General features: G+C 38.8%; 1 protein-coding gene across 6 annotated transcripts in view; it reads left to right on the forward strand.

Moving 5' to 3' along the window:
• Positions 1 to 17,853, forward strand: part of mtmr3 (myotubularin related protein 3) — a 35,986-nt gene that overhangs the window by 2,759 nt on the left and 15,374 nt on the right. For 4 of the 6 annotated variants that reach the window (XM_007572852.2, XM_007572854.2, XM_016661070.1 and 1 more), the window contains exons 2-12: positions 625 to 700; positions 2,372 to 2,428; positions 3,712 to 3,801; positions 6,488 to 6,604; positions 8,418 to 8,438; positions 11,462 to 11,544; positions 14,087 to 14,253; positions 14,359 to 14,455; positions 14,731 to 14,844; positions 16,080 to 16,270; positions 17,613 to 17,744. In XM_007572852.2, the coding sequence (XP_007572914.1) occupies positions 2,426 to 2,428; positions 3,712 to 3,801; positions 6,488 to 6,604; positions 8,418 to 8,438; positions 11,462 to 11,544; positions 14,087 to 14,253; positions 14,359 to 14,455; positions 14,731 to 14,844; positions 16,080 to 16,270; positions 17,613 to 17,744 (1,015 nt within the window). In that variant the 5' untranslated portion in view covers positions 625 to 700; positions 2,372 to 2,425. The remainder of the gene's footprint in view (positions 1 to 624; positions 701 to 2,371; positions 2,429 to 3,711; positions 3,802 to 6,487; positions 6,605 to 8,417; positions 8,439 to 11,461; positions 11,545 to 14,086; positions 14,254 to 14,358; positions 14,456 to 14,730; positions 14,845 to 16,079; positions 16,271 to 17,612; positions 17,745 to 17,853) is intronic. The other 2 variants (XM_007572853.2, XM_007572855.2) reach the window with 1 other exon arrangement.

Here is a 17,853-nt window from a genome sequence, read left to right on the forward strand (position 1 = left end):
TGGTTTTTTTCACAGACTCCATTTGTTCTATTTTTGCTTGATTTTTTTTATTTATTTTTTGGTAAAAATCCTTGTAGTGTGTTCAAGTCTGGCACAAAATACTGGCCTACAGAGCACATAATGTGAAGAAGAGGAGGAAGCAATAAAAGGTTACAAATGGACTTGCACTATGCCTTGTGTGATGTCACCAGAACCACATGCGAGTGGGAAGCTTTTGTCTTGATTTAAATAAGAATTCACCAGAAACTAACCAAATTTAAACCATCCATGCTTTGCTATTCTGTAGCTGATAAACTACGTGTGAAGTCAGTTTGATTGGTTTTTCACACAAGTCTTGTATAAATTTAGTTTTCATGTGATCAAGACTCATAGCTGGCCAGACATGGACTTGGTGCCTTAGGCACCAGCAGGCATCTTTTTTTTTTTTTCTCCAATCCACATCTGAGTTTAATTGGTATCTCAAAGCTCACATGCATGCCACTGTGACCACCACTACATCTATATTTGTCAGAGAATCAAAAGGGCTCCTGTAGTTTGTAAAGAAACCTCCTGTTTGTGTAAGTATAAGGATATTTAAAAAGTTAAAAAAAAAAATTTTCTCACAGTTTCTGTTTATTTCCACAGATTTCCTCGTCTTCCTTGTTAGAATTTCCGAACAGATTAACCAGGACTGCAGACTGATCCGTGCCAAGCTTCTGCAGTAAGTTTTAATCTGTAATGATTGACATTTTTGTTTGTCATCTTCAAACTGACCTGAGATTTCATGCTAATTATTGATTTGTCTTTTTTTTTTAATTTTTTTTTTTTTATAAAACTTTGAACTGCTGATACAAATTTAATCTGATTGAGTTCTCTTTAAAAACCATGATTGAGACGTATAATAAATCTTTACAATGGCAAGAATTTGGATGAAAAATCTGGTAAGATTCTTTATCACACCTGCTCAGAAATGCCACTATGATGGAAATCCTCCTACATGCTGGAGAAAATGTAGAAATCAAAACGCAAACCATTCTCATGTTTTCTGGGACGGCCGAATTATAAAAGATTACTGGAAGAAAGAGATAAATAGTGCCTTACAAGAACATTCCTTTGGAGATCAAACTTACGTATTTTGGCATAATTCCTCAAGAAGCTTCAAAAAGAAACAAATATCTGACAACTATTTTATTAGTAGCAAGTAAGAAAAACATTACAAGAAAATGGTTAACACAAGACAAACCAACTTTAGACGACCGGATCGACATAACATTTAACATATAACATGGAAAAAATAAAAGCCTCTCAATGACGGGACTGAACAGTTCTGTCACTGGTGGCAGATTTGGGTAGACTCTGTCAAACTTAAAAGATCTGATTTCATTTATAGAGACCAAAATGAGGATGAAATCTCCTCGATAATCCACTCTCCTACGATAGACATACTTCATAATTATTTAATACTATGTTTTCGTCGGTGTATTCTTTTTTTATTCTTTTTTTTGTGGTTTGCTTTTTACATTTCTAACTTAATTTTTTTCTTTTTGTTTCTTCTTTCACACTCTCTTATTCCTTCAGCATTTTATAAAATTTTTTTACCTGCAAGATTTCCAAAAGGAGAGGCAACATTTCCAAATCAGCAAGAGCAATGACAGATTCAGAAACTGAATCTACAAAAGGATAAAAAGGAGCCACTTTGCTGTTTGATCTTCAAGATTTATGCTAAATTTAAATGGCTTTACCATTAATTCTTCCTCTAAATTAATTTGAAATTCCCCTCTGATACTAAAAAAAAAAAAGCTACCTTTCTGTCCACACTATCAGCTTTCTCAATGAAGAATATTTTCATGACCTGGTAACGCTCAGGTACGGTGTGTTCACTGAGGGGAAACGGATCGAATGCTTGAGTTTCCAGTCTGCTGATCCGCAGTCAGGGCCGATCTCACCGTCCATCTCCAGTTATCTTAGTGTTTCTAAGCCGATGTTCACTAGTTGACACGTCTGGAATAAAACGGCCAGAATTAACAGAGATGATGGATGTTGTGCAAACGGCGATCTCTGATTAGAGTCAGTGTGGGAAAATGAAAATGCGGTAACAGTTCGGCCTCCACGGCACCCAGAGACCAATAACCAGCAACCACCTCATGAAGCAATCACGGAGACATCTGTAGCAAATTATCCCAATTTGAATTTGTTTTTTCAATTCAGACAGGCCTTATTATGACGGTGGACTAACGGGTAAATGCAACACTTTTACGTGTGAGGCAGCTAGAGTTGCTGATTTAAACCCCCAAAAACCTCAGAATAAGTCAAATTAAAAATGATTGCCTGTTAAAGAGCCCCTCCATGTGAAGTGTTTATAAGTATCTCTCTGTGTTTCTGTGTTGAGCAGACATAACTGAGCCGGAGTTCCTCGTTGGAAGACCCACACTCCTTCACCGGGGCCATGGTAAAGCATCCTCACTTTGTTTACTGCGATGAATGCTAATTGTCATGTCCCTTGTCCTGCAAGCAATCTGCACAGTGGGAGCGATCCATTGATTATCGCTTTCAGTCAGCTCTGGTTATCAGGAGGCAGACGGTTGCATCAGCTCCAAACGTGTCAAAGGTCTTCTGAGGACAGCTTTCAGTTTCCACTGCACAAATGTTTTATCATTGCTCTGTGATATGGGCAGCTGCTGACTGGATGTGCATTTCCTGTTTGAGCTGCTTTTGTTTTATGTGGGTTTTTTTCCCTTTAATTATAGTAGTATAGTAAAGTGCTGTCCTTTTGGCTGGATTTAGCTTCATGCTACAGCATTGGCAATTGGTGAACAGCTCTGCTTATGCTGACTCAGCAGCACACAGGAAGTTTTACTGCTGTTTGTCGTTCATCTCTTTCCTTTCACCATCATTTTTTCCCCCCAAGACTTTAAATTCTGCATTCCCTTCTGAAATGAAAACATGGATTTGCTTAAAGGGTCAGTATTATGTAGAATTGAGCTTTGCATCACGCTGTAGTGTTATTCTCTCATCAGAAACATACCTGCAGTGTTGTTTTGATTCATTCATGCACATTTGAGAAATTCTTTAATCGCCCCGTGCCAACCATTCAGCTTGCAAAACACTGGACAGACCTAGCTAAGGTTAATAGAGGAGCCATGTTGTGATGAGTCCCTGAAGGCGGTGTTTCAGAAAGAAGTTTTTAAAGAGACAGAGGCCCAATTTGAAGGCGTTAAATTATAAAGTAAAATTTCTTCTGAGTCACGTTTGATCTATATAGCATTTTTTGCAGTCATTGATGATAACATAATAGTGCCATAAAATTCAGCCTCTTTAATTCAAGTTTTCTGAGTTTATAATTTTGGGAGTTCTGTCGTGTTTGTTGGTTCTATCTATGAAGGTTTGTTGTTTTAAAATCATCCCGGTTGTGTAATACGCTGTGGTGGAAAGAGGAAGACGGTCGTTGTGACATGCTGACCATTTACTAGTCATCTAAAAAGCCAACCTCAATGCTTTCTGCCGCCTAACTGGGAGAGAAAGCTGAAATAAGGCTGTGTGTGTGTGTGCGTGTGTGTGTGTGTTGGACGGTAGATAAGCAACAGCGAAGGAAATACTCAGCTAACCATCTCCTGTCACATGTTCCGAATTTAAATTAAAACTAAAGACAAATATGACAGCGAAAGAAAGCTGTGGTTTTGAAAAGCTGACGCTAGTTAGTTTGCAGATAAACATGCTTTGCTGTCTGTGCAGGAGGAGGAGGGGCAGCAGAGCCTGGAGTGCATCCAGGCCAATCAGATCTTCCCCAAGAAGTCCCCAGTGCTGGAGGAGGAAAACATGCAGGTGAGCCACACCGTGTCCTCACTGATCATCTTAAGCTGTAAAACGGTTCAACCTCACTGTTGATTTCTGCCAATTACATAACTGCCACAGTGAGTTATTAAAAGCGTACCTTCAACTTAAGCACAATATAAAGCAATGAAAGGAGAATTTGCTATCCGGTTGGACTTTGGATCTACATTTTTCTTTTTTCTCTCTTTTACTTTTGCAGTTGATTTTCAAACCTGTTTTCCTTTACAAGCCACAGTGCAAGAGAAAAACATCTTCATGTTGTTTAATAGTGTATTTTAGAAGCAGAGGCAACATTGTTCTTTAGTTAGCGGTCGCTGTAAATATAGCAAATATTTTAATCAAGAAAATTATTACCAAGTTGAATTTTAAAGTCTATGTGAGAGCTCAAAATGTCTCCAAAAAAAGATGAAGTTGGCTGCATTCAGTTAATGTTTTTTTGCTTTCTGTTCAGAAAGTCTTGCACTCTCTCACTTTTTGTCAGCCCGAATAAGCGACAGATGAATTTCAGCATCTTAAGACATGAAACTGATTACTTTTTTGTACTTTGTTGAAACCTCTGCAGTGAGGAGTGTTGTTGGCACTATTTGGTGGCTCCATTTAGTGACCAAGAAGCATTCAATATTTGAGCTGAAAGTTAGCCAGTCAGGTTTGATCAAGTTGAACGCTTGCTGATTTCTAATATCGGCCTCCAGGGTGGGCGTTTATTCAGTGACGTGCCTCACCTGTCATCATGGAAAAATAATATTTATTTATAAAGATATTTTCACCCTGTGGTTTGTACTATAAAGCACCTATTCTTTCATTTAATTTAATCAAATCTGATTATTTGTTTCTTCAAAATCGCTGAATTTTCGCATTTTCCCATTCAAATGCTCAGAAGCGAAGCCGGTGAGGCAGCAGCGAACTGAGCCTCACCTGGGATTGCACAACCTCTCGCTAACTGCACCGGTTGCCATTCTATGAGAGCATGCTCCTCCTGCCTGTACGTCGCCAATAAAATGGTGAAAAACCTTTAATGTATGAACTGATTTTCAATAATTTAGCTTATGTATTTAATGTACTGTGTTTTTATTGTCACCAACTGCGTGTGTAACGTGTTCCGTGTGCTGAGGAGCGATCAGAAACAGCAGAGAACAGATTCGAGGTGAGGCAGGCAGTTCTCGTGCCTCATCGCTGGGGGCGCTCATGAACCCAGACATTGTGACTCCACAACTGCAGAGTAAGAGACAGTAACGGCGAGCTAGCCATACAGTAGCTGCGCTGATACGGAGAGCAAAAAAGACATGGTTTTGAGTTGTACTTTAACGGTTTCTCCCTTTGCTGTTAAGCACAGCACGAAATTAATAAAATCTACATGTCTAAGTTTGATTGAGATAACGGAATTATTCTGCGGCGCGGCTAAGCATCACATGTTAAAGAATAGCCTTTTTGCCCTCCAGCATTGTACGCATGCGCGAAATTTCCTTATGTAAACAATAATATGCAGGGGGTCTTGATTTGTAAATCCGATTATAATCAAGTCGGTGCCTCACCAGCCATGAACATCACCGCACGTCACTGCGTTTATTATTAAATTTCTTATCAGATGGCATTTTCTTACCTTAAATGTCTTAGTTCATGACACAAGCTCGGCATTGTCAGATGTCAATAGGACTGACGTTTTTCAGTTTTTAGCAGCCTGAGCTAGAAATTCACTTTGTGCTGCCTGAGTTGTTGTAGGCAACCAGGAAAACCTGGAGTGGAGTTTTAGTGTCTATCAGGTGGAATGGATTCTTTCATGAAGCAATAAAAACATCACTTGGAGAAGTAATGCGTTATTTGATGTTGGTACTCGATTTTAAATTTTTAATCGAGTTAATGTCAGGGTCTATAATGAATTAATTGCAATTTATGAAATTAGCCACATTTTCAATAAAACCCCCTTTTTGCTGCCTGGTCAACAGAAACGGGTTTCTCTTCCATTGTAGTTGTTTCCGGACGTTGCTGGTAGATCTGCGTTTATCACAAATGCTTCACTACAAAAGTTCCAGCCGGAACTTCAGTATTTAAAAAAAATAATAATTAAAAAAATATAATTGTACTAAAACACTCTCCTCCATTAAGAGCACTGTAATTAATTAATTAACCATCAAGGTCTGTGCCCTAATTTTTTTTTGCAAATGTAAGGCGGTTCATACTGTTACTTTTCAAATGTCTTCATGTGAATGATTATCATGAACTTAGCTGGAAATCAATAAGCAGAAAGTGATCAGAAGTGATACGGCAGCAGGTGAGATGTTAGTTTTGAGAGATTGCATTTCCACCATGGTTTCCTCCATTACTCAGTGAAACAGAGGAGCACTAACTTTATGTTGGCCTTGTGGAAATAACAGACTGTGACGAATTGATTAGCTGCTGTTATATAACACGTCTGAAAAGGAAGCTCATTTCTGAAAGTAGTCCCTTTTTTTTATTACAGAACAGATATTTCGTTATATTTCTATTTTAAAATTCCTATCAAATGCTAAAATTGTCAGCAAGTTTAAATGGTCACTATAAACACTTTTGGTGACATTGCAAATGTCACCAGGTTTTGTTTTTTTTGTTCTTTTTGCGTTATCATTTTTGCTGATCTGATCTGTGTGGCTTTGCAGTTCATGTCAGATTTCTTTCTCTCTCCCTCTCCTGCGGTTGCTAGGTGCCCTTTCCCGAGCTGCACGGGGAGTTCACAGAGTATGTCGGGCGAGCAGAGGACGCCATCATCGCAATGTCTAACTATCGCCTACACATAAAGTTCAAAGAGTCCGTTGTCAACGTAAGTGTGTCCGAAAAGTTTCCAACAAGCTTTAAAGTTGCAAATCCGATTAGAAAATATCGTTCGATGTGCATTGTGTGTGTTGGGGGCTGTGTGAAAGTGTGTGACGTTGTTTTGTGAATGAACAGAGCCGGCCTGTTAAGCCAGGCCATTCAGACCCGATCTCCAACGGCAGCAGCGCCGCACAGCTCCTCTGCAGCCTCTGTTTCTCCCCACTCCCCCCATCCTCTCTGGACTTGCTGTTGCTATGGTTGCAGCTGCTCCAGAGGGGATGCACAACAGTCAGGCCCTCTATTTGGCTCTCTCAACCTTTTCACTCTATAAAGGAGACAGGCCGGTTTGTTTTCATTACACACAGCACAAGTAGTTTAAATTGGAAATCTCTTCATTTTCATGTTAGTATAAATCATGGAATTTATAGTTTATTATGATGGGAAGCTAAAAAATAGATAAATAATTAAAGTTTTTGAATTACATGTGATTTGATGCAGCCAAAAAACCACCTCATCCTAGCACAAAACTTTTTATCAAAAACGTGAGTGTTTTTAATTTTAAATAATTGGGGCACTCCCATTCAACAAATTTATTTTTGTAGTTTCAATTTGCACAATTTTATGGCTAAGGGAAACGCAGCTAGTGCGGTTCCTAGAAAAAAATGGACTATTATGATTTGATCAGTGCGTTTTTTTTCACTGCTCAGTTACATGAAATTCTTCCAAATTTCTTTGATACCAAATTAAATATTTACCAAAACTCAACCTCTTTCCTTAAGAAAACATGAGCTTTGTTTAGACAATGCTAATCCTGATACAATGCTAATTTTAGCCAATTCCATTCTTCTTTAACAACCAAATTAATTCTGAATATTTCCCTCTAACGTTTTTGTTCTCTACTGTTTTGTGTTTTTACTGTGTGGTGGTTATGAATGGGCTTAGTGCTGAACTCCACAGCCACACAGAGGAATGCCTGGATCAATGCCCTGCTTGTTTAACTGCTTTAATGGCTTCTGCTTACTGTACAAAATGTTATACTACACAATATTACTTGAGTATGTGATGCTTAATGAATTTCAATGGGCCCCATTGGAATTTGTAGGGTATTCTATCATCATTTTGTATCAGTTAAAGACATATCTGTTGATGTGTCTATTAAATAACAGCAGGGCTGAGACATGTTGGGCTCCATTTAGAACAGCAGTGTCCAAATTTATGTTTGTCTAATGAAAAATGGTAAGTAATTTTGTAGTAAATCTTTTATTTTTTTTATTTAAATATGCAATAATCTTCTGAAACAAAGTAGAAAAGAATAGTTTATTGCGGGTCTCAGAGGTTTTCCATAATAGAAAAAGGTGTGCAGGTTTCTAACTTTTTATGGCCAAATATTTCCTACTTTATTGGTTTAGAAAATGTTTTTTTTTTAAAGTCTAATCTCAGCAACAAAATTGTGAACTTTCTTCTTAAATTCTTGCTGCTTTCGCCAAGTTCTCAAGCCAGAGTTCTCCTCACACACGTCGGGTTGAGTCTGTGTTACATAACAGCACTGTAAGGGCCCAGAAAACAGCAGTGGGAAGTTCTGGAGCAAGGTGAGCGAGTTGAGTGGCTGAAAAGCAGTCGAAGAATTTCAATGACTACCAGATTAGAGATGCAGATCGCAGCAAAGGAATTAAACAGTGACAGCAGGATGTGGAAACATCCAGAATATGCAGTAATGGCAGCCCTGCGCTCGCGCTAAAAGTGCTAACAAATGGACATTCCCCTCTTACATGACTGTTCTCTTTTTGTTTTTATTTTCTGTTTTTGTGGTGGGGGTTTAGAGTTGTTGTTGTGAGGTTTCAGTAAGTATCCTGCAGAACTGCATGGAGTGGAGTGGTTGAATTTTAACTGTAGAGCTGACTGTGTGCTTGCCCACTAACTAGCTGGTGCCTCAGGGACTGGAGGCATTATTGCTTGACGGCAGATGTTAGTTTTAAGTAGTCCCTTAAACTAGATAAAAGAAAAAGGTTGGATGTCCATACAAAAGATGAAGGCTGTCCATCAACAAAACTGTACCTGCTTTTGTGTTCTTGTAATGAGAGCTGACTTGTACATTGGCTGACTGGCAGTCATGCATGACTGTCGGAACATAAACTTCAGCCTCACCTTTTCTAAAAGCTCGCCACACCACCATGAAAAGCTCCTAACTCATTAACAAAGCTCAGTATAAAGTAGCAGAACTGCCTTCCTACTCTTTTCAGGTCTTATCTAGGCTTTATGTGCTTGTGACAGTTCTGTACTTTGAACTATATTTGCCTATAACTGATGTGACGACTGAAACCAGTGTCAAGGAGGACTTATTAGCAAGCTCTTTATGTGTAAGCCAGTCGTAACAAATGAATTTATTGCACGATAAATTAAAACGAGTGCGATCATTTTCATTTAGACAACACTGGTTAAAGAGATTCTCTAATAGGTTTGAGAGAGTTCGCACTGCCTGCCACTTTTGCCTGTTTTCCCTGTCAAAGCTGAATGATAATTTTTGAAATGCAGTTTTGGTTACAGATGCTTTATAATCCATTATAATTATTGTTGTTTTGTTTCCTTATTTTGAATCTTTTAACTGTTTTCCATTTCCAGTGCTAAATATTCTTCAGAAATTATTATTTATTTTTATCTTTGGGTGGGTATACTTGCGCTAATAAACCATTAGGATTATTATTATTAGTTGAAAATTATCACAAAATGACCTAATGCTCATTTATTGGAATAATTTCTGGGACAATTTATCATCCAGGAAACTTTGATACTGTGACAGACCTACGTGTGTATAATGTTTTTGTGCTGCCACACACACACACCTCAGAGGACTTGGTATATTTAGGGATCTGTGGTGTGTTATGCTGTTAACAACTGCAGTGTGACAGAGTGGTTTGTGTAACCTGATAATTGTCTGCATGGCCCTTCATGCTCATTTGAAGTGAACATCACCCTGCTGGTGGTTAATTCTTGGCTATGAACGTTTACTGTAGTGATCCTGACTAATTTGCTAAAGGGATTTTCAGTCTGCTGTCGCCGCACGACCTGCTCTGACTGCATGAGCATGATTGGTACACGTCTTAAATACTCTTTGCTGGTGATCCAAATGGTTGTTGTGTATCTATTGTCTCTCATCTCATCTCCTCCATAAGAGCAGATTTATAGCAAACTCTTCAACTTTTTTTTTTCCCACGTTTCGTCACTTTACAACCACAAGCTATATTTTACAGGGATTTTAATTGAAAAGTGTGAGGTGCATTTAGATTCGCATACCCACCCACGCCCTAACCCAACTCACACTTCTTGGCAAATACTTTGTGGAACCGCCTTTTGTGGCGATGCCATGCATGACTTTTTAAAATATGTTTCACACAGAGACAGGAATGTGCACATTTTGGATATACTTTGCAAAATGGCTTAAACGTTACCTGATCAGATGAACATCCATATTTTCAAGTCATGACATATTTTTGGTTTGATTTAAGCCTGCACTTGGACTGGGCCATTTAAATACATGAACATGTTTTGATCTAACTCAATCCATTAAAGTTCTGGCTAAAAACTCAAATTTGTTCAAAGGTGTTTTTGTCATCTGTTTATGTCTCTTGCACGTCTTGCAGTAAGTAAAGATTTATTATGACTTTAGGTAATCCTTTCCTTTCTGCCACCCTTACGATTGGTACTGCGTCGTTTTATTTTGAGTGTTAACAGGGCGTCAGGACATCCTTATGTATCTAAAATTAAGGCCTTAAAATATCTTAAACTAATAAAAAAGTAAGTTGGTCTCAAATACTTTAATCACAGTTCTTAAATTTTGTCAGGAATATTTAATCTTGTATATTATATGTGGGAGTTTTTATTTTTATTTTTTTCTTGTGGGATTTTCTTTCACACAAAAAAACTTGACTTGCATCCAGATATCTTTATTGCATTTTGTGACTCGAAGCAGTTGCACAATCCAGTAACTAGCTGCTAACATACCCTGGCTAGCTAGCTAAGTTAGGTAGCTTTTGATTGTCCAATATATATAATGCTGCAATCTGTGGGGTGAGGGAAGCTTGACACTACAGGGGTTAAAGCTGTAGAGTCTAGAGAAACACAAAGTTGCTAGCAAGAGCCACAAGCTGACCCTAGAAATTTCAGTTATGATCCCATGTGCGTGGCTAAAGCTCACACATGGGCAAGCTTTAGCCGCTACCACCACTGCTATCAACGTTGATCTGAAAGCAGTAATTGGAACTCAGAAGTCGGTGGTTTTGTGTTTTAAACACGGTGGCTAAGCACCAGTCTGACCTGTTTAAGAATTGAATTTAATCAATCATTACCATGAAAGGGAAATACAGCAGAGAATGATGAGAACAGGAAAAGGGAAAAGGAGTACAGCATGGTACCATAAGAGAATAAAGAGCCACAGATATAACTATGATGACAAATGGGGGGGAGGGGATTCAGAGGAAGTAATAAATGTCTTCTTGACAATATCTATAATCTCACAAGTGGTACCATTTGTTTATATATAAATGTATACTTTTCTATTGTATATTTATGTTGTGATAAGTCTCACTTTTCTTTAATACTGGTCTTAAAAAGTCTTAAATTTGAGTTGGTGAAGGCTGGTTGTATTAATGGAGGATGAATACAAATGCATGTCATAGTTTTTGGTTTAAATCAGTAAGAAAGTTTGACAACCATGTCCCATTATTGCTTTAACTTTTCTAACATATGCTACTTGTTTAAGTCTGTGGTTGTAATGTGACAAAAAAAAATGTCAAAGCTTTAAGTAGAGTGAAAATGGACCCCTCAGTTTAAAGGAAATGCTCTCCCCCTCCTGTCTGTGGCTTCACAGGTCCCCCTCCAGCTGGTTGAGTGTGTGGAGTGTCGGGACATGTTTCAGCTTCATGTCACCTGTAAGGACTGCAAGGTCGTCAGGTAAGACTCAACTCAAATGTACATAAAGGAGACATTCTCTTATTTTTGTTTTTCAGAGAAAGAAATTCTATCTGTTCTTTTAGCACCTTTGAATATAAAGAAATGAATATCGACATGATGTACCAGATCATAACTTTCCTCACTGAAGTTCAGATCTCAGAATCCAACTAAATATGTTTCTCCTGCATAAGTGCAGTTAGTCATCCAGTTAAAATGCAATGATCCTAATGCATTATTATGTTTCTTTTGTGTTTGAGAGGATCAGATATTCATTGATTTATAAAGAATCCATAAATGTGAATATAGGACTTTCCCTTGCAGTTGTCTTTGAAACTAATTGGTGCGTCTGCTGCAGCCGATGTAAAACTCATGAATTCCTTCCTTAAAGCGCTGCTGATCATGTTCTGCAGCTCTATAGTCAATGTTGTTGGACGATAAGAGTTTATCTATCAGTCCGTCTGCCCACCACTTCCTGTTATTGCAAGTTCCACATATCAAAGCCTGACTACTGTAGGAGTATCTTCTGTAAATCCATAGTGATTATTTTCTTTTTAAGCTTAAAATAGTCTTAAATTGTTCTCAACCCTGAACGTTTTAGTCAAGAAACTGTGGAATTTTGATCTGAAAAATGTATAGGAACGCTGTACATCTGTTAGTTACTGGTGTATTTCGTTTAGGTTGAAAAAATGTTCCCAAATGAGACGGGAGGATTTTAATCTGGAGCCTTTTATAAAGATTGGAAAAGTTAAAAAAAACAAAAAAAAAAAACACTTTAAGGTTAGCTTGATCCTACAGATGACTGGCGTTTATTTCTCAGACGCCAGCTGTTTGTTTTCAGCTGATAGTAACGATAGGGACCGTGTTTGTCTGGCAGTAAAGACATCACTCTGTTTTGTCCCCCCACCCCCAGTTTTTAAAAAATCAATACATGACCAGATATTATTCTGTGTCAGAGGTGTCTTTAAATTTCTAGTTATTTCCCCCCAAAACAGTTATTTTAGATAACAGTTACGTAAAAGTTGTATACCAGTGAAAATGAAAGTGAAATGTGAAGGAGATGGCTCACAGTCCACTGTACAAGGTGACTCGCTGTAAGTTGGATTGATCTTTGAACAAACATCAAAGACATTAAAGATGTCCCGCTGGCTTCGTTTTAATAAAGACAACAGAAAGTCAGGATCGGTGGTTGTCCAGTAAATCTATACTGCGGAGAGCCACAAAACCCTTTGACTTTCTTACAGATTAGTACACATTTAATGGGAAACAGAGTGGATTTGAAAAAACAAATAAAAATTCGGCCGTGTCCAACATGTGAATAGGGCAAAAATCTGGAAACTTTAATATGTCAGAAACGGTGATTACTCTGTACCTCCAGCATGCAGACCTGCAGGGTTTGGTGCGTGGTCCATTTTGTTCCTTTAATTTTGCCAGCAAATTCCATGTTGGAGTCCAGTGCCTTCAGCCTGGATTTATGAGTTTTCTGAACTGAAACCCAATTAATGGTCAGGGAAAAAAAATAGTATCCCTTCTTTATATTCCCTGTTCCTCAATTGTTCGTGGGAGGCAGTTAAATGTTTTTCCCTTGGCAGTCTCTCTAGGTTGAGGCCACATTCCCTCTTTAATACCCCCACCACTTCTACCCCTTCCAGCTTTATTGCAGCAGGATAGTTATTAGTATTTTACAACGTGAAACATGGTTAAGATTTAACATTGGCAAAATATGTTTTGTGTTAAAAGTCTTAAAGGAGCAGTATTATGTAAAATTAACTTTTTTTTAGCTTTCCATCATGTTATAATGTTATTCCCTCATCAAAAACATACCTGGAGTGTTGCTTTGATTCTTTCATGCATGTTTGAGAATTTTTTTTAATCTCCATGGCAACCATTCATCTCGGCAAAATGACTGGGTGGACCTAGCCACCCAGTCATTTTGTCCTTGGAAGACAAAGCTCCTCTTTTTATCTGCAGTTTCTGAGTCTCCTGCTCACAGAGCGCCTCTATCCAACGACTCCCCCACTCAGCTCCTTAAGACTAGCCAGCAGCAATTAGCAAACACCTGTTGGAACTGCACATTTGTTGAGCTCCTCAGTGCATCTCTGATGAAAACGTCATTAAAGGGTTGATAGACGAGTGCCAACATCAAGGCGTTAAATTACAAAGTACATTTTGATAGTTTATTTTTCTTGTGAGATTTTTCTGTTGTTTAAATTGCACACAGACATCTTTCTGTTCTGTGACTTGAGGCAGCTAGAGGTTGAAGCTAACTCTAACTAGCTAGCTAGAGTTTTTGAATTTATCATTGGTAAGTGTGAATTTCTTGCCAGTTGGCTGGACAACGTTTGTCTTCACCACTGACTCACTTCTGTTGCCAACCCCCTGTGTTCTGTGCAATAAAGCTTGTCACTACTACATTATAAAATATAAAATTTCCTTTTGCACCTTTCTGTCGTAAAACAAGGCTTAAAATTCATTCGTAGTCTTAAATTTGAGTCGTGAAGAAACCCTGTCATGGAATCAACCTGGTGTCCCGTTGAACTCCCAGGTGTCAGTTCTCCACCTTCGAGCAGTGCCAGGAGTGGCTGAAGCGTTTAAACTCTGTCGTCCGGCCGCCGTCCCGCCTGGAGGACCTGTTCTCCTTCGCCTTCCACGCCTGGTGCATGGAGGTGTACGCCGGGGAGAAGGAGCAGCACGGCGAACTGTGCAGACCAGGTGCGCTGCTGTGTTCTGCGTCTCTTCCCAAACTTCGCAGGAAGGTTTCCTTCAGCCCGCCGCTTATCGGGCATCACTGAGTTTTTTTTCTCGTTTGTTTTTCAGGAGAACATGTGACCTCGTGGTTCAAGAACGAGGTGGAGAGGATGGGCTTTGACACTCAGAATGCCTGGAGGATATCGGACATCAACAGCAAGTTCAGGTAAAAGAAGAAAAGAAAAGAAAAACAGGCTCTCTTTCAGGATTCTGCTGCTGTGTTGATGTCCACAAGACAATCCTGTCTTTTTGTTTTCTCTGACCAACAACGCATTTCTGTGGATTTGTGTTATTATATCCCGCTGGTGCTGCAGCCCTCAGTAGATAAGGAGCCAGATTAGGATTATGTGACTGTAGACAGAGCCTGTTGTTGAGTCGGTGGGGGGCCCACTTTGCCCCTCCTAGTTTAACTCTGTTCTCTGTGGCCCTCCATCCTGCCAGGCTTTGCCCCAGCTATCCTCAGCAGCTGCTGGTGCCAGCCTGGATCACTGACAAGGAGCTGGAAAATGTGGCCGCCTTCCGTTCCTGGAAAAGGTTTCCTGCCGTGGTTTACAGGTCAGTCTGTTTATTTCTTCTGTCGAACCGTATTTGTTTAATTTATTCATTGCTGCACAGAAACTGTCTTTGTGAAAGACCTGATGGAGTTGTTTGATGAAATCTTTCTGGTTCTATATCAGACTGCAAACAGGTTACAGAAATAAAAATCTTCTTTAGGTGGTTAAGAATAAGATAAAGTCTTTATGGCTGTTTATCGTTGCCCCATGGCCTGATGACTTTATTTTTGCTCATAAAACACTGACATTTCCTTTCAGAGCTCCAGTGCCTTTAGACCATCTAACACTTGAACTGAAAAGCATGTTGAAAATCCAAAATAAACAAATAATGCAACCAAAACAACAATAATTTATGATGTTGTGAAATGCAGTTTTGGTTACTGAGACTTCATAATCAATTTTAGTCATTAAGCTTAGACAGGAAAAGAAAGAAAAAGTGTCAGGTGGTGCAAACCAACTACTTTACACGAGGGGTCAAATCTTTGCAGCGTCTCTCACAACGGCAGCTTTTCAATAATATTAAAGGGAGGGTCTCTTTAACAACTGTTTTCCAAATGAAAATTATTGCTCTCATTTTAATGTAAATATCTTTTTTGCTTATTGTGACATAGATAATTGTCGTTATAGATAATTTTTGATTAGCTTTTTGTGTTAAATATACATTTACGCCTGTGCGTTGGTGTTGGTGGTGCAGGTGTCTTACCCCCCTCCTCACAACTGACTTTCCTGTGAATTCATTGTGAAATATGGCTACATTCACACTGCAGCCTGAAGTGACCCAAATCCGTTTATTTTTTTCTTTTGTTTTTGCTGGGGGCAAAATGAACCTGCTGCTGCACATGTAAAGCAGGTTGTTGCTAGGTAACCCGAGTGAGTGAGTTTAGTTGATGCCACCAACCTTCCTTAGCTGGCTGTGAGAGGTCGAGCAGGCAAAGCCTTTCCTCTGCCTACATCCCCCAGAATGCCTTGGGGTTCTGGATCAGAGTTCAGCAACATGATCAACATTCTGTCGGTTGTTTTTCTTTCTTTTATTATCACGTTTCTATGGCGATATATGTTATTGTTTTATCACCCAGCCATTGTCTCCAAGCTGCTCTGTGTTTGAATATTGACTCTAACTTGTGTGGATATTCATAGCAGTACTGTAAATACAGTTTTCTTGATAAAATCATAGATTCCATGTTTAGCTCTTTAATCTATGGCTTATGTTTTTTATTTTTTTACCTTCCCATGCAGGCACCAGAGCACCGGCGCTGTGATCGCCCGCTGCGGCCAGCCAGAAGTCAGCTGGTGGGGATGGAGGAATGCCGACGACGAGCATCTGGTGCAGTCCATAGCCAAGGCCTGCGCCGTGGACAGCAGCGGCCGCAAACATCTTCCCAACGGCAGCTACACCAACGGCTCAGACCTGCCCGACACTGATTTCGGTACAAGGGTTTTTACTGATGAGATGCGCTGCTGTTATCCTCACACACATTCACCACAGAGGCCTGCTATCAGCAGAACTTGTGCAAGCCTACCTGTTAGAGCTTGTCTGTAGCAGCTGGCTGACTCAAACACGCATCTCAGTAATAATGTGTTGTCGTTTTAGATTGAAGGTCCATAAATGCATCCTGTAGTTTAATTACAGAGCCTTGCAAAACTATTCATACCATCTCAACATTTTTGCGTTTTCTTTTTGGAAAGCAAAATAAAACTTATTGGAATATTTTTCCTTAAACTACATCAAGAAAAATGATTCATGGCTTTTAAAAGCGATCAAAAGTTTTATAAGTAAAAATATATGAAGTGCGCCATTCAATGGTATCAGAAAAATAAAAGTAATTGCATTCGGTGGCACATAGAGGTCAGTCACATTATGCTTTAATTAGGTTGTTAAGTCATTGTTCATAATTTTCTTTAAGGAGTTGCTTTTGCTGCTGGTTTTACGTTTTACTTTCGGACAGTTGTTATGATATGTAACCATGGCAACAAGGTATTGTTTTTACAGCTGGGAGCAGCTGATAAGCATCTTAAAAGCTCATATAATATCTGAACTATGACCCCAAATCCCAGAGCAACTGAAAAAGAGGCTTCAAGGATTCAATGCAGGAACAAACAGGAAGTTCAGATCATCATAATGGATCATCCTCAACAACTCTTTGAATTTACTTGGATGATATGAGTTATAAAACATTTAATTTTCCTTCAGGATAAATCTCTCTTTTTTTTTATTGAGTAAAACAATATCCTAAGCTTTGAATGTCTCACTGAGGATTGAATGGTTTAAATCAAATCATATCCATGTGCTGGCATGGCCTATTCAAAGTCCAAACCTAAATCTAATTGAGTTACAGGACAAGACTTTGAAATTGTAATGATGCTTTATGAAATAATTCTCATTTTATTTTCTTACTTTTATGAATAATTCTTATTTTACAAAAGAAAAATGGTGCAAAACATTTCAGTCTCTAAATGTGAAAATGGTTTGGATAAATATTCCTGATTTTTCAGAAAAAAATCCAAATGAATACATAAAGTTTATGAGTGAATTGTGATCAATTATTTTTCTTTCCCTTCACACTTTGTTTTTTCCCCCATATAAAATGTTAAGACAATGTATTAAGTTTTGTGGCTATAAATGTAATCAACTGGTAAAAATGTAAAAATTTCTGAATTCTTTTGCAAGGCAATTCAAGCATGTTTTTGGAATAGCAATTTTTTTTTAGCAACATTCTAAATATTTCTATTAAATCTGAACAAAACTACAATAACTCCTTTTTTTCCCAGAATCCTCCATGACTAACAGCTCAGAGGTGGAGACTCTGGCCATCCAGCCCCACAAGCTACTGATCCTGGATGCTAGGTCGTACGCAGCGGCAGTGGCTAACAGGGCCAAGGGGGGAGGCTGCGAGTGCCCAGGTAGGCTTTGTGTCTCGGTTTAAGGTTTCAAGCAGATTTAGGTCAATGCATGCTGCAGAATCAGAAGTTCACTTAGCCACAAATGCGATTGTTCTTTGTGCTAAAATTA

The sequence above is a fragment of the Poecilia formosa genome, unplaced genomic scaffold (genome assembly GCF_000485575.1).
Source record: "Poecilia formosa unplaced genomic scaffold, Poecilia_formosa-5.1.2 Scaffold309, whole genome shotgun sequence".
Classification (NCBI taxonomy): domain Eukaryota; kingdom Metazoa; phylum Chordata; class Actinopteri; order Cyprinodontiformes; family Poeciliidae; genus Poecilia; species Poecilia formosa.